At 37.1% G+C, this 23,460-nt stretch overlaps 1 protein-coding gene across 2 annotated transcripts in view; it reads left to right on the top strand.

Moving 5' to 3' along the window:
• The window catches only part of PLCB1 (phospholipase C beta 1), a 1,466,985-nt gene that overhangs the window by 697,822 nt on the left and 745,703 nt on the right, over positions 1-23,460 (top strand). For both annotated transcript variants that reach the window (XM_053712164.1, XM_053712163.1), the window contains exon 5: positions 13,196-13,275. In XM_053712164.1, the coding sequence (XP_053568139.1) occupies positions 13,196-13,275 (80 nt within the window). The remainder of the gene's footprint in view (positions 1-13,195; positions 13,276-23,460) is intronic.

Raw genomic sequence — 23,460 nt, 5'->3', positions numbered from 1 at the left:
GCTATGTACCCTCCAATGGTTTTAATCTTTTCAACACACTTAATTGATGTTAATAAAATGATTAGGAACATCACCCTACATACATTTTATAAACATCATAATCATCCTGATGAGCACCCGTCCATGGGCACTTGGGTAGTACACAACTATAAACACAATTTTGATTTTTCTGAGCAGTGTGACAGGGTATCCATGGAGGCACTCTATCAGGAGGGGACAGTAGTGGAAGCAGGAGGCGACAATTTTCCACACTATAAAGAATAGTCTAGGTTTTATCCCATCCATAACCGAGGTGATACTATAGTATCTTTTCAAAAAAGGGTCGAGAGGGACCTTACTGAACTAGTGAGTCTGAGGAACAAGCATTCCAGAAAGAATAACTTGACCAGGAAAGAAAGAGAAATTTTGGTTGCCCTCAAAGAAAACACTGACTTGGTCATTAGATCAGCAGACAAGGAGGGCTCCATAGTTGTTATGGATAGGGGGTTCTTTGTACAGGAGGCCGTTAGACATCTAGAAGACAGGACACAGTATATTCAGCTTATTGCCAATGCCATCACAAGGTTCAGAGGGAGCTAAGAGATCTTATAGATAATTGGAAGGAAAATGGGTTCATGGATGAGGAAACAGCATCATTTTTAATGGTTGATAAACCAATCGTTCCCATATTCAACCATCTACCCAAAAGCCATAAGTCCCTCTCTAAAGTGGAGGGATGCCCCATAGTGAGTGGGATTGGCTCTCTGTCTGAACGACTCTCTCAGTGGCTAGATGTGATACTCCAGCCACTTGTGACAAAACTTTCCAGTTATTTGAGAGATATGAAACATCTGTTGGGTCTAATACAAGATATAAACTGGTCACAATCCTACTTTTGGCTTAATGGTAGATGTGAAGGCCTTGTACACCTCTATGCAACACAATAAAAGCTTGAAAACAGTTAAGTTCTTGTTGGAGAGGTCTATGTTGTTTGATGAGGACAGCTGTGCCTTTATACTGAGAGTTACTGAGTTTTTATTAACTCACAATTTCTTTAAATTCCAGGATCGTTTCTATCTCATTGATGATTTGATTTTTGTCTGGAGGGGTAGTGAGGACGCGACAGCCTCATTTCTAGCTTGGCTGAATTCAAACAACATAGGCATTACTTTTACCTTTGAGATACAGAAACATGAGGTGAATTATTTGGATGTCATACTGATTGGTGAGAGTAATGGGGAGAAAGGCACAGTACAGATCTATACAGGAAACCAATCACGGGTAACACACTCCTTCATGCGAACACTAACCACCTGAAAAGGTTCTTTAAGGCCATAGCTAAGGGCCAGATGGACAGGGTTAGAATAAATTGCACCACTCAGTCTCAGTTTGAGAAGTAATCTAATTCCCTATTGGGCAGGCTCAAGTATAGGAAGTATCCGGAAACCATGACAAAGGGAGTAAGGAAGTTGGTAGCTTCTTTAGACAGGGAAACACTATTGAAGAACAGGAACAAGCAAAGGAATGATTCATCTAGGACAGCTAAACAAGCTCTTTTTATCACTACATATAATGATCAGTATAATGAGATCTGCAAAATAGTGAGTAAACACTTTAAGATGCTGACTGCAGATGAAGATCCAGTTGACTTAGAAGAAAAAGGGTGCAAGTTCACCTACAAGCAGGGTGTGATGATAAGGAATATGGTATCCCCCCACCTATCAAAAACCTGCAAATCTAACATCTAGCTCATGGTTGACTGTAAAGGGGGTATACATGTGTCACAACTCCACCTGTAAAGCCTGTGAGTATGTACCAATAGGGGATGGATTCAAATGTGAGATGACAGGAGATACATTTTCACACAACAAATGTTACAATTGTAGCACCACCTATGTGGTCTATTTTCTCACGTGTATGGAGTGTAAGATCCAATACGTGGGTATGACCACAAGGGAGGTCAGAACTAGAATAAGAAAACATGTTGGTAACAGGATCCCTGACCACACCCCTCATTAGACACTTTAAGGATTTTCATCGACAAAGACCTAACACCTTGAGGTGGACAATAATAGATTAAGTTCATGTTGGGAGTAGGTGTGGGGATAGGGACAGAAAGCTTGCCAGGCAAGAGGTTTTCTGGATCTTCAAATTGAAGACCAGGACCCCAAACAGGATAAACTCAGAGTTTAACTTAATTAACTTTTGGTAATGATCACTGGTAACAACACAAGATTATCCCCCCCCCCCCCCCCTACACTGACCCTGCCTCCCCATTGCTCAGTTTTTTAGAGGAGGCAATTCAGAACTATTTGAATTGAATATTATATAAATAACTGCAGTAGGTGTTTTGCAATTTACTTTATGCACATAAGAAACATGTTATGTACATTATTTATTATACTTTGATTTTGTTTATGTTACACTCTGTGTGTGCAATTATGCCAGGAAACTAGTCTTCATTAACCCAGCAGTAAATGACTTCCGGTTCATCTGGGTGTATACACTCATGATTACTGGAGATGATGTAAATTTGGCGCTTTTTTAACAGGAAGTGGGAGGTATTGTTGTATTTCTGTACACTATTTAAGCACAACACTTGTGTGTAATTATTGTTCTGAAGAAGGGGAAATATATCCCCGAAACGTCAATAAATTTGGCTTTATTCTTTGATGCAAATCCTGATCTGTTGCTGTTCTTTTGTATAATATATATATATATATATATATATATATATATATATATATATATATATATATATATATAAAAGGTAATAGAAGACAGCACTCGCTGGGCTTAAGGATAAGCAATAGAAGCTTTTATTTACGTGACGTTCCGGGGACAGCTTCCCTTCATCAGACCAACAATAAAATGTGACAAGCAAACATTTATACCCTCTAAGACCCTCCCCCAGTGAACAGAAATTGCTCCAAAAACAGTTGTCAAGGCAACCATACACTGTTTACACCAAAATACATACACACCCAAATACAAGTTAATTAGTATCAGATACAATGTACCCAATGTATCCCAGGACATCCACCTCAATCTAAGTGAACATATAACATTAAAAAGTACAAATTACAAGACAAAGTGATGGACATAACTTGCTGCTACCACAGAGAAAAAAGAAAGAAAAAAGAAAGAAAAAGGGAGAAATGTCATAGCAATGATAAAAGCATAGCAGTAATCTAAATACACATCACGATATAAATATATATACATGCCAATTTGTAATGTGACCAGAGGAATAGCAGTGCAGCAAATAGGAAATACAACATAATGTGCACTAAATAAATTGGCACTTAATCAATTGGAGATTGAGACATACTGCATAAAGTAGGATCAAATAACCATGCAGGATGCGATAAACATGCTAATATTCGTAGCACTGAGGAAAATGAAACAACGTTACACCTATATCCAGCATTAAGAATAATAAAGCAACATCAGTGTAGATTGCAGATATGCCTATCTCCCCCTAACACATCTATAACTCTGATCCTACTGCCGAGCACTACTCCCAAGAACGTACCGTGTATGGTAACAGTCCAAAACAGCAGCACCGTGTGTCTAGAGGTGTGGATACAAATGCACTAACCAGAGCAACGGTGTGGGAGGGCTGTAAGTAGTCCTGTCACGCCAGCTGCTGTCAGTCAACGTGCCAGAGGTAGCTGATAGGTCAGGGGGGGGGCGCGCCTCTATGTGGTTTGTAATAGGAGAAAAGATATATACTGTTCAGCCATTAAACTCCCTAGTAACTATCATTTATCATTACTTTAACCTTTTTCATGTAAAATATATATATATATATATATATATATTTTTTTTTTTTTTAAGTGGGAACTTTGGTCTAGTGTACATAACTACTGACCATCATATGAAATCCAAACATTTTCTTTTGCAATTCAGATAAAGCATGCCATTTTAAAAAAGGTTTCCAACCTACTTCTATTGTCAAATTTGCTTCATTCCCATGATATTCAGTATTGAAGAGACACCTAGGTAGGCATCTGAAGCAATACATGCCAGGAAATAGTGTTGCCATCTAGTGCAAACTGATAACATTCTTGCAAAACTGCTGCAATATAATGTTCCAGAAATGGGATGGGTCCTAAGCATAAATCCCTGCTTTTTAACAAAAGATACAAAGAGAACAAAAAAATTGACAGTAGACATAAGTTAGGAAGTTGTAAATTAACGGTTCTATCATGTTAGATCAATTTTTCATTGCACTGTTGATTGCATATAGCTGTGAGCTGTATGTTTCACCCCAAAGAGAGGATAAACACACAGCATTTACAAAATCAAGAGTAGATTTATGAAATACAGACACTCGGTATTCAAAATGCCCTATATAAGGCTTTTCCATAGTTGCAGCAAACAATAAGGGCTTACAGGAATAGCAATTCAAACTCCATGTGAACATATCTTTATCACACAGATCCACACCTACTCCGGCTAGAAATGTTATTGCCCATTTTAAGCAGTGGGGGGGCAGTGGGGGGGGGGGCAAATAGAGCCAAGATAGTGGAACACACAAAAAAAAGTATTTACTTTAGTTTTATGACACTGATTCTTCGTTAAAGTACATAGCAGCAACAATGACATATACATGTAGCATAAAAGGGAGGTATTGCTGCATAGAATATTTTCCCTATAAGTCCTGATTGACAAATGATAAATGTTCATGTTGTGTCCATGTAAGATACACACTTATGTACGGTTTCATGGAAGTATAGTAGCTTTACATAGTACTCATGTATAGCACAAAGTAAAATATATGAACAATGAGTTTTTTTTTGTTGCAGTTCTTTATGAATAAACATAAATACATACATGGCTTGACCTGTATGGAAGCATTTTGTAGCAAATGATAAAAAGACAAAAACAAAAACAGAGGCGCCACATGTGTAGATCAATAAGGACCAAAAATCCAAGTATGAATAGATACAGGGTACTCACAAAGATGATGGCACTCTATTATGCCAATAGGAGCGGGCTGGTGTTTCGGCAGCAAACCAGCTAGCTGTACCGAGGGATCTCCACCAGATTCATACAGCACTGGAATGCTATGGCACCAGATCACCGGACCTCAAATCTCAATGGCAATGGCTCCCTCAGGCTGGAACTGCAAGTTGGATAGGGAGAAGGGCTATGATACCCTTGGGTTACTGATACGGAGACTATCACACCGACTACCAGACTTATGTAAAAGTTAAAATCAGTATTTTATTATACAAAATAAAAATATCAAAAGTATAACAAGTTTACAGCTGGGTGTGTAAAAATAGATCTCCTAACAAAATACAGAGTGTATAAGCGACGCGTTTCTCGGGGAACACCCGTTTCCTCAGATATAGCATGAAAATGTAAGCAATTTTTCAATTTAAATATATAACCTACTTTGCTTTGTTCTCCTTGATGAATACCTAGGTAGGCTCAGGCACAGCTGAGATATAAATGCTGATTGGTGGCTGCACATAAAAGCCTCTTGTCATTGGCTCACCAATGTTTTCAGTAAGAAGCCAGTAGTGCATTATTGCTCCTTCCTCAAATGATACCAAGAAAATAAAGCAAATTTTACAATAAATTGTGTGCATTAGCTGAATTCTGAAAGAAATAAACTGGGTTTTATATTCCTTGAATTTTATAAAAATCATAATCTTGAATTGAAAAGATATTCACCTATTTTACAAGTTTTGCGGTACGGCTATACCACTGAAAAATTGGCCATTGCACGTGGAATGGCCAGTAACGCATATTACGTGTTGCGGCGGTATAGCTATACCGCAAGCATTTTAGTCTGTAACGCAACGTCCATTCCGCACTCAAAAAATTACATTTGAGTGCAGGATTTTCCATTGCGCCGTATTACAGGCTGTGCGGTCCAGCTAAAATGCCTGAGTTACAGCCTATACCGCAATCTGAGAGCAGTAGTTATAGATTTTGCAAAACAAAAATGTTTCACAAAACTCCTAACTAAAATATTACAAAGTACACTAACACCCATAAACTACCTATTAACCCCTGACCAGTCACCCTCCCACATTGTAAATACTATATTAAACTTATTAAACCCTAATCCGCCACCCACCCACATCGCAGACACTAAAATAAACCTATTAACCCCTAAACCGCCGGCCCCCCACATTGCAAGACACTAAATTAAAATATTAACTCATAAACCTAACACCCCCTAATTTTAAATTAAAAGTTACAATATAACTATCTTTAAATAAATAAAAACTTACCTGTGAAATAAAAAAAACTAACATTAAACTATAAATTAACCTAACATTACTATTCTAATAAAATAAAATAAAAACTACCAATTAAAAAACCTAAATTACAAATTTAAATAAACCTAATACTACGAAAAAAATTAAAAAATCTAACATTAGAAAAAATAGTAAACACTAAAAACTCTAAGATTACAAAAAATAATAATTGTTTTTATTTTTGATAACTTTGTTTATTATTTTTTGTAATCTTAGAGTTTTTTATTTTTCGTATTTTTAGTGTTTATTATTTTTTGTAATGTTAGTTTTTTTATTCTTTCGTAGTATTAGGTGTATTTAAATTTGTAATTTAGATTTTATAATTAGTATATTTTTTTATTTTATTAGAATAGTAATGTTAGGCTAATTTATAGTTTAATGTTAGTTTTTTTTATTTCACAGGTAAGTTTTTATTTATTTAAAGAAAGTTATATTGTAACTTTTAATTTAAAGTTAGGGGCTGTTAGGTTTAGGAGTTAATATTTTAATTTAGTGTTTTGCGATGTAGGGGGCAGGCGGTTTATGGGTTAATAGGCTTAGTTTATTATTTACTATGTGGGGGGCTGGTGGTTTAGGGGTTAATAGATATAGTTTATTAGTTACGATGTGGGGGGCTGGTGGTTTAGGGGTTAATAGGTTTATATAGTTTTGGCAATGTGGGGGCTCGCGTTTTAGGGGTTAATAGGTTTATATAGTGTTGGTAATGTGGGGAGCCGGCAGATTAGGGGTTAATAGGTTTATATAGTGTTGGCGATGCGGGGGGCCGGCGGGTTAGGGGATAATACGTCAATTTATAGTTTAATATTAGGTTTTTTTTATTTCACAGGTAAGGTTTTTTTAAAGATATTTTTATTGTAACTTTTAATTTTAAATTAGGGGGTGTTAGGCTTAGGGGTTAATAGTTAAATGTAGTGTTTTGCAATGTGGGGGGTCGGCGGCTTAGGGGTTAATAGGTTTATTTATTAGTTGTGCTGTGGGGCAAGCGGTTAAGGGGTTAATACGTTTATTTAGTGTCAGCAATGTTGAAGAGCGGCGGATTAGGGGTTAATCACTTTATTTAGCATTGGCGATGTGGGGGAGTGGCGGATTAGGGGTTAATAACCTTATTTAGTTGTCGGGGTGGTGGTTTAGAGGTTAATAGTTTTATTATAGTAGTAGCGATGTGGGGGCCGGTGGTTTACGGGTTAATAGGTTTATTTAGTGTCTGCAATATCGGGGGCGGTGGACTAGGGGTGTTTAGGCTAGGGATTTATGTTAGGGTGTTAGGTTTAAATGTAACTTTCTTTTCCCCATAGACATCAATGGGGTTGCATAACAGCGATTTACCATTCTGCAATCGCAGGTGTTAGTTTTTTTCTAACACTCTCTCCCCATCGATGTCTTAGGGGGGAAAGTGTGCACGAGCACGTAAACTCAGCCCTTGGCTTTTGTGCGGCATGGAGCTTAACGCACCATAATGCACAGCACAAGGAGGCTTTTCAGTAACTCGTAATGGCAGCGCTATGGAAAGTGGGGTACCGCTCATTTTATTTACGCACCCGATATAGTGCAAAACTCGTTATCTAGCCAATTGTTAGTAGCTACACAAAGATTTTGCTTATGTATTTATTCAGCTAAAATATAAAATAAAGTCAAACTTTTCATAACAAATTATTAGAAAACAATAGAGTCATAATATTGCCCCTGTCACAAATAACAAGGTTAACAGATACCCTTCTCATTTCAGTAATTAGGATGGTTGGTGACCTATTTAAATATCTGCTCTGCAAAATAAAATCTCATGATAAACAGACTACATAAAGCCAGGCAATCATCTAGGAAGATTTATTGATAGTGTCAGGCTTCCTGCTGATTATTTAGATCATTTTATTCTTGTGTAGTCGGTTTGAATTTTAGTTATTTCTTGTGGTAAATGTTTGTTTACTTGCTAAATCATCCATGTGCGTATTTAAACATTTTTGAGCGGTTCTTTTGTGAAGATTAATTCCTTTTTGTATTTGCCTGGCCAGAAAGTGAGCATTGTTAGTCTGTAAATTACAGAAGAGCTCTTATGAAGAAAAACATAAATCTGAATTACAGATCCAGTTAGTGCAGAATAGAGACATATTTTTTTTGTGAGAATCTAAACTGTATATTCCTGGAATTGAAGTTTTTTTGTCTGGAGGATAGAATATTTAATAAAAGAATAGCAGAAGTGTTGCCTTTGAAACTGTGAGCAGTGTGGTTTAGAATTATAAATGCAAGTCTTTTCTTTCATTTTTGATTAACTCTGTGAATGTGCATGGCAACCGGACTAATATATCTTTCAGGAAAATATCACATACAATTAGTTCTTAGTTCCTGCCAACAGATTCAAAGGGCAGCTTTAACCAGGACTAGATTTTAGAGCCACAGTTGTATACAAAGGAACAGCATGTTCCCATTTTCTTGCATTTGCCAGGACTTATCAAATCTATTCAAAGGCAAGAAATAGGCTGTGTTTTTCATGCAAACTGAGCAATGAGTTAGCAAATTAATATTTATTGATACTATGTTAAGAATGTGTCTCTTTAATGGGAGATTATAGTGATAACATGAGATGCTTTAATTATGATGATACAATACTATGAGGTCCATTTATCATCCCTGGGTGGACATCTCCGCCCCTGTCCGCCCAGCTTTGCGTCTGGGAGGTAGCAATTCTCTACCCCCATTTATCATTGCACAAGTCGCTGTCAATTGCATGCAAGCAGGGGCTGTCAATCACCCCAGTCAGAGAAGTCCAGAGCAATTGAGAAACGCCCCTTTTTAGTTGGTGTAGCAGTTTAGGAAGCAGTCAGATGACTGCTGCTTCTTAAATATCAGCTGCGGGCTTGCTCATGCAAACCTGCAGCTGAAGTAGCTATAAAGGTGCTTTTGCAGCTTTCTAAATGGAGCCTTATATGTTTAACCCACACGCAGGGGTTATGCGATTGGCTGATGGCTGTCACATGACGCAGTGGGCAGGGAAGTTGAACTAACTGAAATGTGTCCGAAAAAAATCTACTACTCATTTGAAATTCAAACGTACTGTTTTGCATTATCTTTTCTATAATGCATTTGTTGATTATATTATTATACCGTGTTTAATGGTCCTTTAATGTGATAGAAAAAATACAGAGCAGTAAAATGTAAATTGTTAAAGGGACAATGTACCCAAAAATTTTCTTTCGTGATTCAGATTGAGCATGAAATTTTAAGCAACTTTCTAATTTACTCCTATTATCAAATTTTCTTCATTCTCTTGGTATCTTTATTTGAAATGCAAGAATGTAAGTTTAGATGCTGGCCCATTTTTGGTGAACAACCTGGGTTGTCCTTGCTGATTGGTGGATAAATTCATCCACCAATAAAAAAAAGTGCTTTCCGGAAGTTCTGATCCCAAAAAAAGCTCAGATGCCATCTTTTTCAAATAAAGATAGCAAGAGAACGAAGAAAAATTGATAATAGGAGTAAATTAGAAAGTTGCTTAAAATTGCACACTCTATCTGAATTACAAAAGAAAAATTTTGGGTTCAGTGTCCCTTTAAACGCATGTGTTAGGAAAGCTTGCTATTATCTTGTATTTTTTTATACAGCCCATTTTCTTTCAGAAATTTAAGACCATCTAAACCCTAACCTAGAATAAACTTGCCCAAATTATGAAACACTGTCCAGGCCATCTAGGTTTCACCCCTGAATATTTAGTCATGTTAAAGGTGTTAAAAGGGACATTCCGGTCAAAATTTAATGCACACACACATAGATAAGTTACATCTTTGAATACAAACATATTTGCTAAATACACGTATTGGAAAAAAGCTTCTAGTAAATGTATCACTGTTTTAGAGTTAACATTTTTCTCTGCATGAGCATGTGAAGCACAGCTAGATATTCTAAGTGCACCAGCATTTTAAATACTGCAGCTGCTCAGAGCACCAGTGGGGCGTGTATCATGTCAGAGTTGAATAAATATAGTCATTAGCAGATGTGCAAGAGCCTTAGTCTCTCTGAGGAGGAGCTGTGTTAAATACTGAAAGGGACAATCTACACAAAATGTGTTATTGTTTAAAAACATAGATAACGCCTTTACTACTCATTCCTCAGCATTGTAAAACCAACATTGTTAGATTAATAAACTTTATAACATTTAAACCTCTTAATGTCTGCCTGTTTCAAAGGCTATATTGACAGCCTCTTTATCACATGCTTATGTATTTGCTTTTCACAACAGGAGACTGCTAGTTCATGTGGGCCATATAGATAATATTGTGTTCATGCCTGGGGAGATATTTAAGCGTTAGCACAACACAGTACTAAATGAAAGTCAATAGATAATAAATACAAAGTCACGTTATCAGGGTTTTGTCAGAAGAGGCTTAGATACAAAGTAATCACAGAGGTAAAAAGTATATTATTATAACTGTGTTGGTTGTGCAAAACTGGGGAATGGCTAATAAAGGGATTGTCTATCTTTTAAAACAATAACAATTCTATTAAAGACTGTCCCTTTAAATACACTTTTGAAACAGCTTTAGCTTTTATTAGAAACATTTTGCTAATTCATGTACATTACAAAAATGCTTCTATTCATAATTAAAATAAATCAATGTAGATTCCAATTTTAACTGGAATGTCCCTTTAATATGTTGAGAGGTATAGTTCCACTTTAATCCTAAGGCACTTACAACATATAAATATTGAGGCATGGTTATATGCTGATTACATGTCACAATATTTTTTTCTTCCAAGAGTAATTTTACAGTCTCTGCCTTAAGAAATCATGCTGACCAATGATAACTATATCACCAAAGAGCAGCTTTTAAACATATTGACATTTTTTGGCAGAAAAATAAATGAGGTAAAAGCAGTTTACATTTAAATTAATATTCCAGTATCATCAGTTGTGCGCTTTTCACATAAGGTTATTTTCTTAAAGGTACATCTTACTAATGATCAGTGAGCATTATCAGGAAGTATATGTCCAACTAATTCTATTATGAGGAAGTAACTATCATCCAATGAGAATTAGTAAGAAGCAACTATCAGCCAATGAGCATTTGTAAGAAGTATCTATCAACCAATGAGCATTAGTAAGAAGCAACTATCAGCCAATGAGCATTAGTAAGAAGTACCTATCAGCCAATGAGCATTAGTAAAAAGTACCTATCAGTCAATGAGCATTAGTAAGAAGCAAAGAAAAATGGTAGACTAAAAGCACTAAACAGCATAGATACCTGGAGGTTGATAGTAGTAAAAAAATATATAATCAATTTGTTTGAGCAAACTGCTCCTAAAAAAAATAATCACATAGGGTTAGTTAAATGGTACATATTTCTAGAATAGACTTGATATTCTTTTTGTTATTTATAGGGTTATTTTAGTGAGTGATCTAAGAATAATATAAAAAAATATATATGTAGAGAATAATAAAATAAAATAAATCTTTAAACTTTTTGTGGCAAAATATAATAAATTTGTGTAGAATTTATATAACATGACTTTTATGTAGAATTTATATAACGTGACTTTTTTTTATCTATATTAATATGTGAATTAATCTATAGCTAACTAGCAACATCTAATCCACCTAAGCTTTAGTTACATAATTGCTATGTGTGCAGTACTACATTAGACCATAAACAAGTTGAACTATCATTTATATTGAAATGTGGATTGGTCAAACTCTCAATTGCTATCCAGTCAAATTGAGGCTTTGTAAATACATAAAAGTGGAATACGCTGTGGTTTATCTTGTGCATGAATTGAAGCATACATTTTTAAAATCCTGCTGATATATATCAATTTCAAGGGAGATGTCCCTGTCTGTATATACTTTTTAGACATATAAATACCCTGTGCATCTATGTGTTTTTAGAAATGTATGTGATAACTTTTACCCTATGTGATTTTTTTTTAGGAGCAGTTTGCTTTGTGTTTTATACTACTATCAGCCTCCAGGTATCTTTTCTGTTTAGCGCTTTGACTCTACCATTTTTCTTTATAATTATATTATCATATATCTATCTGGGAAGAGATATATTGAGACAAAGCTAAAGATACCTAACTATACCTCTAGTGCTATATTTGTTTTGCATTAGTAAGAAGCACCTATCAGCCAATGATCATTAGTATGAAGTACCTATCAGCAAATGAGCATTATTAAGAAGTACCTATCAGCCATTGAGCATTAGTAAGAAGTACCTATCAGCCAATGAGCATTAGTAACAAGTACCTATCAGCCAATGAGCATTAGTAAGAAGTACCTTTCAGCCAATGAGCATTAGTAAAGAAGTACCTTTCAGCCAATGAGCATTAATAAAAAGTACATCCCTGATACTACTGCATTCAATTGCCTTAATTTAAAGTACACATCTGATACAGCTGTATTTTTTGTAATTGTTTCAATTTAAAGCAACATAAAAGTCTATTGATTTTATTTCTACAAATTTTACCATTAAAGTATACCTGGATTTTTGTAAATAAAGAATTGAATAAGCTTTTATAAATGGTTATGACTGACCCCATAATTACCAAAAATCAGAGGGTACATACAAATTCAGAATGATTTAATAAAACCATATAGAAACAATTCCAATGATTTTTTTGTTTTATTTAAAAACTCTAACTTTAATTTTAAATGTGTTTGTATTAATTTATTGTTTGTGAATTGATATATTATTATAGTGCATGTGTCTTTACTGCTATTTAAAAAAATAAATAATAATAAATAAATAGAATGAATTCAGCAACACAGTATGAAATATTTGTTTTGTTCTTCCCAGGTAGAAGTAAGTATACATCGTTTATATTCACCTCTGTATTTTCTCTCTACTATGCAACATAAAAAATATTTGGGTGTCTACAGGGAAAGATCAAACTGAACAGCTTATGAGTCTGTGCTTTAGCTAAAGCATGTTTATTTTATTTGTACTTAGGATTGGACAGATGAGATTTTCAACCTGGCAACAAACTTGCTGGCGCACAACATGTCCAGAGATGCGTTTCTGGAAAAAGCGTAAGTACTGCAGTTCCTAGATTTATTGCACAGAGTGTTATTTGTGTTTTCTGAGTTCATTTCCTTTAACTTGTGACAGCCCTTTTACATTTCATTGCTTATGCCTAAAAAGCTTGTCACTTTTATAAACAGAGATTTTCAGCTTGCAATAATAGGAGTGTACATGCAATATCAAAGCAGACCAACAATAGCAGAAGCACAGATGCAGTGTAATATGCTAAACTATATTTAATTATATGTTTTTAAAGGGATACAAATGTAGTGTGTGTTTGTATATATAGATAGATAGATAGATAGATAGATAGATAGATAGATAGATAGATAGTATACTGTATATATATATTTATATATATAATTCACTACAGGTGCACTCTCACCAGTGACACATATCTTCCTTAATAAGCACTCTCTGGACTTCAGCCAACATCCATCTGTGTTACATGCTTTTATATAAATCAGTGACGTTTCGGGACAACAAATTTTAAGTAGTGATATTTCATATACATGATGGAAATGTTTAAAGTAATGTTGTTCTCTGTGATTTAAACTTAATTATTTACTGTAAGAATTAAAAAATGGTGGTGGATTTTAAAGCACAAGAAAATCTCAGTTTCTGTAAAGTATTTAAAGGGATGCTGTACACAATAATAATTTTGTTCAGTCTAATAATGGGAATTTTAAAGTTTAATGGATATTGCTGTGCTGAATAAAACAATGTTTCATGTTTTGTTCCTTTCCACAAGTAGAGCAACTGGATTGTCATTTTATAAATACAGAAAATTGGATTTATTTTCCCTAAACTACATTTTTATGTTAAAGCAATAAATTACACATATGGGTAGATCAAACATACATTGGTCCTCAATTTTCAACATGACTGTGGACGATGTTCTTATCCAGGAAACCTGTTTACTTGCATTCAGGCCTTGTGAGGCACCCACTTTTCAGATTGCACAAGAAATTGTTTGTGCAGCCCTATGCCCTTTTCTCATGCAACCAATTGCATGAGAACAGGGCTTTTAAATCATCGTAGGCAAATCAGTCTGGGATGATTCAACTCCACTACCTCTGAGGTAGCAGAAAGGTTAGTCATCTTCTAAAATTAGTCAGTTTAAGGTTATAGCAACAGTGTAGCTACATAGAGGGAATCCTGATCTTGCAAAATGCCACTTATATGTGATCAAAATCAAGTCACACAAATATGTGACTGTAACCATGTAGCAGCAGCCCCAAAGTAATGGCATAACACATTTGTTTCTATTGGAATCTTTACAACATAGTAACAGACAAACCTAAAGGTAGCAAATATTCCTCCACATTCAGCTAGCCCCCACAGCAATAAAGCTTATTACAATAAGCCCTCATAATCAGCAAAATTACAAGTTGTGCGGTACGGCTATATCGCTGAAAAATTGGCCATTGCGCACAGAATATGCAGGTCTCCCTTATTACAAGTCGCGGCAGTACGGCTATACCACTAGCATTTTAGCCTTTACATAACTCTCCATTCCGCACTCAAAAAATTACTTTTGAGTGCAGTATTTTCATTGCGCCTGTATTACAGGTTTTGCAGTCCGGCTATAACGCTAGCGTTATAGCTTATACCCCCGCGATTCAGTCCACTATCTGAGACCAGTAGTTATGGATTTTGCAAAACAAAAATGTTTTATAAAACTCATAACTAAAATGTTACAAAGTACACTTATACCTATAAACTACATATCAACCCCTAAACTGCCACCCCCACATCACAAATACTATGTTAAACCTATTAACCCCTAATCAGCCAACCCCTCACATAGCCAACACTAAATAAACCTATTAACCCCTAAACCGCCAGCCCCCCACACCACTAACACCTAAATCAAGCTATTAACCCTTAAACCACTGGCCCCCACATTGCTACTACTATAATAAACATATTAACCCCTAAACCACCGTCCCTTCACATCGCTATTAATAAAATAAACCTATTAACCCCTAAACCGCCACCCCCCACACCGCTACTAATAAAATAAACCTTTAAACCCCTAAACTGTCATCCCCCACAACGCAAAAAACATTAAACTATTAACACCTAAATCACCATCCCCCACAGCGCAAATAACTAATTTAATCACTAAGCCCCCTAACCTAACACCCCTAAATTAACCCCAATTACATAAAATAAAAAATACTAAGTTAAAATTAAAATAAAAAATCCCAACATTACTTAAAAAAAACAACCTAAGATTAAATTAAAATAAATCTAAAATTACAAAAAATAAAAAAGTCTAAAATTACAGAAATAAATTAACCAAATTATCAAACATAAAAAATGAAACCTAATCTAATAACCCTATAAAAATAAAAAAGCACCCCCAAAATAAAAACACCCCCTAATCTAACACTAAGCTACCAATAACCCTTAAAAGGGCCTTTGGTAGGGCATTGCCCTAAGTTAAACAGCTCTTTTACCTCAAAAATGCAACTTAACCCCTAACAGTAAACCCTCCAACCCACTAAACCCCCCAACATAAAAAAAAACTAACACTAAAAAACCTATGCTACCCATTGCCCCTAAAGGGGCATTTGTATGGGCATTGCCCTTAAATGGCAATCAGCTCTTTTGAAGCCCATTAAAATAAAAAATCCCTAATCTAACCCCCCCCCAAAAAAAAGCCTAAGTCTAACCCCAAAATAGGTACTCGCAATTCTTGAAGTCTGGCGGTGAAGGTCTTCTTCCAGGTGGCGACATTTTCATCCAGTGCAGGAACCTCTTCTATCTTCATCCAGGGCAAAGGCGGTGCGGAGCGGAGGTGGCCTCGGAACAGGAGCGGCGGCCGTGGAGCCATCCAGCATGGAGGATGCTCTTCATGCGATCATCCGCCGCACACTGAAGGTTCAATGCAAGGTACCCGTTTTATGTTTGGGGTAACTTGCATTCCTATTGGCTAAAAAATTCAAATCAGCCAATAGAATGAGAACTAATGAAATCTTATTGGCCGATTTCAACAGCCAATAAGATTTCAGTATCTCTTATCCTATTGGCAGTCCTGTTCCGCGGCCACCTCCGCTCTGCGTCACCTTTGCCCTGGATAAAGATAGAAGAGGTCCCCATGCTGGATGAAGATGTCGCCGCCTGGAAGAAGACCTTCCCCGCCGGACTTCAGGAATGGTGATTACCTATTTCGGGGTTAGACTTAGGCTTTTTTTTTTTTTTAGGGGTGCTTTTTTTTTAAGATTAGGTATTTTTTATTTTAATGGGTAGCTTAGGTATTTTTATGGGGAGTTCTTTCTCCAAAGATGTGGGACTGCTATGGGGGCCAAGTTTGCCCCTGCCTACACAAACCTTTTTAAGGGTTGGTGGGAGAGGTCCCACGTCTTTAGAGAAACAAACCCCTTTAGTCGTTATATAAAAACATACAAACGATACATCGACGATCTCCTGCTGGTCTGGACTGGTACCGAAGAGGAGGCCAGGAATTTTGTATTTTATTTAAATTTAAACAGAGTAAACTTACAGTTTACATACATGTTTCAAAAAACAAGTATACCCTATCTGGACGTAAGATTAGCTGGCGAAGTCCAGACTCATAAGATCAGCTCTAATCTGTACAAAAAAAAAACAATACGTTCTAATGCAGTTCTTCATGCTCGTAGCAACCATCCTCACCATACTGGTTTTGGTGTAGCCAAAGGGCAATTTATACGAACAAAACACAATTAGATTTTGAGAAAGAGAGTAGTACCCTAAAGCAGCAATTGTCGGATAGTAGTTACTCTAAAATGACAGTTGACAGAGCCCTTTTAGAGGTTGTAAGGATGGATAGATCTGAAAAGCTACACACCAAACAATTGGCCCACAAATCAAGCAGATTTGATGAATCAAAACCAACTTTAGTAACAACTTTCAGCCCACATTTTAAAGAGTTGTGGGATATAGTGGCTAAACACCTGCCAATCCTAATGGCAGAAGACAACCTTAAGGACTATGTCTGCCAAGGTTGTAACTTTGTCACTAAACGTGGCTGTACTCTAGGCAACATCCTATCCCTTAGTATGCTAAAAAACAACTAAAAAAAGAATAGCAGTTGGCTTAATATCAAAGGCCACTCTAATGCCATTATAGCAAATGCATAACATGTAGCTATACTGTGAAGACTCATTTTTTTCCAGTCCAAAGTCACCCACAGGGTATATGACCTTAGTGAATGAACTGTAGAACTATATTTTTGGTATATTTAATTGAGTGTACCCTGTGTAATAAACAATATGTCGGGTGCTCAACGAGAGAAGTAAGAAATAGAATTAAGGAGCATTTAAATGACACTGAGAGGGCAACTGAGTGCTCAGACCTAGCCAGACATTTAATTTTTTGAACACCAACAAGTTGTCACCAGTTTCAGATCATTGAACACGTGAAGGCACGACCAAGAGGTGGGGATAGGGCAAATAATCTGCTTTTTAGGGAGGCATTCTGGATTGTCTATTTGAAGACCAGAAAACCAGCAGGGTTTAACACTGAAGGAGACATTATTAATTTTTGGCAAAGATAAAGTATTTATTTATTTTTATTTTCACATGGCATAGGAGACCATTCCAGATATATTGTAGCTAAAACTCACTTGACCTAGCTATATCTACATTTAAAATTAACCCGATTAATTAATACTATGGATGACACATTAACAAATGTGCTTCTAATTAGGTATAGTAAGGGTGGAAATATTAATAGGGTCCAGAGAACTATATATTAATGTACAAACTAAAGCCCAGATTACGAGTTTTGCGTTAGAGGCTATGCGGTGCTAACGAGCAGTTTTGTCTCACCGCTCACTTACCTACAGCGCTGGTATTACGAGTTTTTACAAACACGTCGTTAAAAGACAAGAAGTGAGCGTTGAGCAAAATTTTGTTCATTACCACACTCCAATACCAGCGCTGCTTAAGTCAGCGGTGAGCTTTTGTAACGTGCTCGTGCACGATTTCCCCATAGGAGTCAACGGGGACAGACGGCTGAAAAAAAGTCTAACACCTGCCAAACTGCAGCGCAAAACTCCTTAATGCAGCCCCATTGATTCCTATGGTGAAATACATTTTATGTCTACACCTATCACCCTAACATGAACCCCAAGTCTAAACACCCCTAATCTTACACTTATTAACCCCTAATCTTCTGCCCCTGACATCGCCGACACCTACATTATAATTATTAACCCTTAATCTGCCGCTCCGGACACCGCCGCTACCTACATTATACTTATGAATAGTGATGTCGCGAATAGTTCGCCGGCGAATAGTTCCCGGAGAACATAGCATGTTCGCGTTCGCCGCAGCGGGCGAACATATGCGATGTTCGATCTGCCACCTATTCGTCATCATTGAGTAATACTTTGACCCTGTACCTCACAGTCAGAAGACACATTCCAGTCAATCAGCAGCAGACACTCCCTCCCAGACCCTCCTACCTCCTGGACAGCATCCATTTTAGATTCATTTGGAAGCTGCATTCTTAGTGAGAGGAGGGACAGTGTAGCTGCTGCTGATTTAATAGGGAAATTGATAGCTAGGCTAGTGTATTCAGTGTCCACTACAGTCCTGAAGGACTCATCTGATCTCTGCTGTAAGGACAGCAGCCCAAAAAGCCCTTTTTAGGGCTAGAACATCAGTCTGCTTTTTTTTTTCCTGCGTATACTGTGCCCACTTGCCCAGTGCCACCACTCATATCTGGTGTAACAGTAGTGTAGATTTAAAAAAAACAACACTTTTTTGACTGTGTTAAATAATAGCAATCAGTTTCCTTCACACGTGTGCGTTTCAGAGCCTGCCTGCCAGGGCACAGTGTCACCCCAGTGCAACTCATATCTGGTGTAACAGTAGTGTAAATTTTTAAAAAACAACACTTTTTTGACTGTGTTAAATAATAGCAGTCATTTTCCTTCACACGTGTGCGTTTCAGTGCCTGCCTGCCTGCCAGGGCACAGTGTCACCCAAGTGCAACTCATATCTGGTGTAACAGTAGTGTAGATTTAAAACAAAAAACACTTTTTTGACTGTGTTAAATAATAGCAGTCAGTTTCCTTCACACGTGTGCGTTTCAGAGCCTGCCTGCCTGCCAGGGCACAGTGTCACCCCAGTGCAACTCATATCTGGTGTAACAGTAGTGTAGATTTAAAAAAAACAACACTTTTTTGACTGTGTTAAATAATAGCAGTCAGTTTCCTTCACATGTGTGCGTTTCAGAGCCTGCCTGCCAGGGCACAGTGTCACCCCAGTGCAACTCATCTGGTGTAACAGTAGTGTAGATTTAAAAAAAAACAACACTTTTTTGACTGTGTTAAATAATAGCAGTCATTTTCCTTCACACGTGTGCGTTTCAGTGCCTGCCTGCCTGTCAGGGCACAGTGTCACCCCAGTGCAACTCATATTTGGTGTAACAGTAGTGTAGATTTAAAAAAAAAAAAAAAAACTTTTTTGACTGTGTTAAATAATAGCAGTCAGTTTCCTTCACATGTGTGCGTTTCAGGGCCTGCCTGCCAGGGCACAGTGTCACCCCAGTGCAACTCATATCTGGTGTAACAGTAGTGTAGATTTAAAAAAAAACAACACTTTTTTGACTGTGTTAAATAATAGCAGTCAGTTTCCTTCACACGTGTGCGTTTCAGTGCCTGCCTGCCAGGGCACAGTGTCACCCCAGTGCAACTCATATGTGGTGTAACAGTAGTGTAGATTTAAAAAAAACAACACTTTTTTGACTGTGTTAAATAATAGCAGTCAGTTTCCTTCACACGTGTGCGTTTCAGGGCCTGCCTGCCAGGGCACTGACACTGGGGTGACACTACCTGATCGATACAACATCATACCTGATGTTTTAAAGCACGTTATTCCAAACAATTTAGGAATGTTAGGTGATTTATGCCCTTTATGGATTAAAACCAGACTCTGCATCAACTATGTAATTTTCCATGGGAGTTTTGCCATGGATCCCCCTCCGGCATGCCACAGTCCAGGTGTTAGTCCCCTTGAAACAACTTTTCCATCACTATTGTGGCCAGAAAGAGTCCCTGTGGGTTTAAAAATTCGCCTGCTTATTGAAGTCAATGGGGGTTCGCTCGGTTCGCAAACTTTTGGGGAAGTTCGCGTTCGCTGTTCACGAACCCAAATTTTTAGGTTCACGACATCACTACTTATAAACCCCTAATCTGCTGCCCCCAACATCGCAGAACCCTACATTATATTTATTAACCCCTACTCTGCTGCCCCCAATGTCGCTGCCACCTACCTACACTTATTAACCCCTAATCTGCCGCCCCAACGTTGCCGCCACTATAATAAAGATATTAACCCCTAAACCGCAGCACTCCCGCCTTGCAAACATTAGTTAAATATTATTAACACCTAATCTGCCGGCCCTAACATCGCCGCCACCTACCTACATTTATTAACCCCTAATCTGCTGCCCCCAAGGTCGCCGCCACTATATTAAAGTTATTAACCCCTAAACCTAACACCCCCTAACTTAAATATAATTTAAATCTAAATAAATATTACTATCATTAACTAAATTATTCCTATTTAAAACTAAACACTTACCTATAAAATAAACCCTAAGATAGCTACAATATAACTAATAGTTACATTGTAGCTAGCTTAGGGTTTATTTTTATTTTACAGGCAAGTTTGTATTTATTTTAACTAGGTAGAATAGTTATTAAATAGTTATTAACTATTTAATACCTACCTAGCTAAAATAAATACAAAAGTGCCTGTAAAATAAAACCTAACCTAAGTTACAATTACACCTAACACTACACTATAATTTATTAATTCCCTAAATTAAAGGGACAGTCTAGTCAAAATTAAACTTTCATTATTTAGATAGGACTAGAAATTCTAATCAACTTTCCAATTTACTTTTATCATCAGATTTGCTTTTTTTCTCTTGGTATTCTTAGTTTAAACTAAACATAGGTAGGCTCATATGCTAATTTCTAAGCCCTTGAAGGCTGCCTCTAATCACAGGCTTTTTAAATTCCTTTTCAACACAAAGAGACAGAAAGTATACGTGGGCCATATAGATAACACTGTGTTCAGGCACAGGGAGTTATTTAAGATTTAGCTCAAAACAATGCTAAATGCAAGACAATAGATAATAAACAGTCACAGCCATGTGATCAGGGGGCTGGAAGAAGGTTCTTAGATACAAGGTAATCACAGAGGTAAAAAGTATCGCCAAGATTTAGAGTTTTGCGGCCAAAGGGGTGCGTTAGCTATGCATGTTTTTTTTTCTAACGCTGCTTCTAAACAACGCTGGTATTTAGAGTTCTCTGAAGGGCTGCGTTAGGCTCCAAAAAGGGAGCGTACAGGCATATTTACCACCACTTCAACTCTCAATACCAGCGTTGCTTACGGTAGCGGCTAGCTGGAAAAATGTGCTCGTGCACGATTTCCCCATAGGAAACAATGGGGCAGTTTGGGCTGAAAAAAAACCTTAACACCTGCAAAAAAGCAGCGTTAAGCTCCTAACGCAGCCCCATTGTTTCCTATGGGGAAACACTTTCTAAGTCTGCACCTAACACCCCTAACCTTACACTTATTAACCCCTAATCTGCCGCCCCCGCTATCGCTGACACTTGCATTATATTATTAACCCCTAATCTGCCAACCGGACACCGCCGCAAACTACATTATACTTATGAACCCCTAATCTGCTGCCCCTAACATCGCCGACACCTATATTATATTTATTAACCCCTAATCTGCCGCCCCAACGTCACCGCTACCTTACCTACACTTATTAACCCCTAATCTGCTGCCCCCAACGTCGCCGCTACCTTACCTACACTTATTAACCCCTAATCTGCCGCCCAGACCTTGCCGCCACTATAATAAATGTATTAACCCCTAAACCGCCGCAGTCCCGCCTCGCAAAACCCTATAATAAATAGTATTAACCCCTAATCTGCCCCCCCCCAACGTCGCCGCTACCTTACCTACAAGTATTAACCCCTAATCTGCCGACCAGACCTCGCCGCTACTCTAATAAATGTATTAACCCCTAAAGCTAAGTCTAACCCTAACCCTAACACTCCCCTAAATTAAATATAATTTTAATCTAACAAAATGAATTTTAATATTATTAACTAAAGTCTTCCTATTTAAAGCTAAATACTTACCTGTAAAATAAACCCTAATATAGCTACAATATAACGAATAATTATATTGTAGCTATTTTAGGATTTATATTTATATTTTACAGGCAACTTTGTATTTATTTTAACTAGGTACAATAGCTATTAAATAGTTATTTACTATTTAATAGCTACCTAGTTAAAATAATTACAAAATTACCTGTAAAATAAATCCTAACCTAAGTTACAATTAAACCTAACACTACACTATCAATAAATTAATTAAATCAATTAACTACAAGTACCTACAATTAAATAAACTAAATTGCAAAAAAAAACTAACACTAAATTACAAAAAAATAAAAAAAGATTACAAGAATTTTAAGCTAATTACACCTACTCTAAGCCCCCTAATAAAATAACAAAGCTCCCCAAAATAAAAAAATTCCCTACCCTAATCTAAATTAAAAAAGTTAACAGCTCAATTACCTTACCAGCCCTTAAAAGGGCTTTTTGCGGGGCATGCCCCAAAGAAATCAGCTCTTTTGCCAGTAAAAAACCCACAATACCACCCCCCAACATTACAACCCACCACCCACATACCCCTACTCTAACCCAAACCCCCCTTAAATAAACCTAACACTACCCCCCTGAAGATCTCCCTACCTTGAGTCGTCTTCACTCAGCCGAGCAGCGATGGACCAAAAGAAGACATCCGGAGCGGCAGAACTCTTCATCCTATCCGGGCAGAAGAGGACATCCGGACCGGCAGACATCTTCATCCAAGCGGCATCTTCTATCTTCATCCATCCGACGAGGAGCGGCTCCATCTTCAAGACCTCCGGCGCGGAACATCCTCTTCCTACCGACGACTACCGATGAATGAAGGTTCCTGTAAGTGACGTCATCCAAGATGGCGTCCCTCGAATTCCGATTGGCTGATAGGATTCTATCAGCCAATCAGAATTAAGGTAGGAAAAATCTGATTGGCTGATTGAATCAGCCAATCAGATTCAAGTTCAATCTGATTGGCTAATCCAATCAGCCAATCAGATTGAGCTTGCATTCTATT

Source organism: Bombina bombina, chromosome 4 (genome assembly GCF_027579735.1).
Source record: "Bombina bombina isolate aBomBom1 chromosome 4, aBomBom1.pri, whole genome shotgun sequence".
Lineage (NCBI taxonomy): Eukaryota > Metazoa > Chordata > Amphibia > Anura > Bombinatoridae > Bombina > Bombina bombina.
The sequence above is the reverse complement of the archived record's forward strand: the minus strand, read 5'-3'. Positions and strand labels throughout refer to the sequence as shown.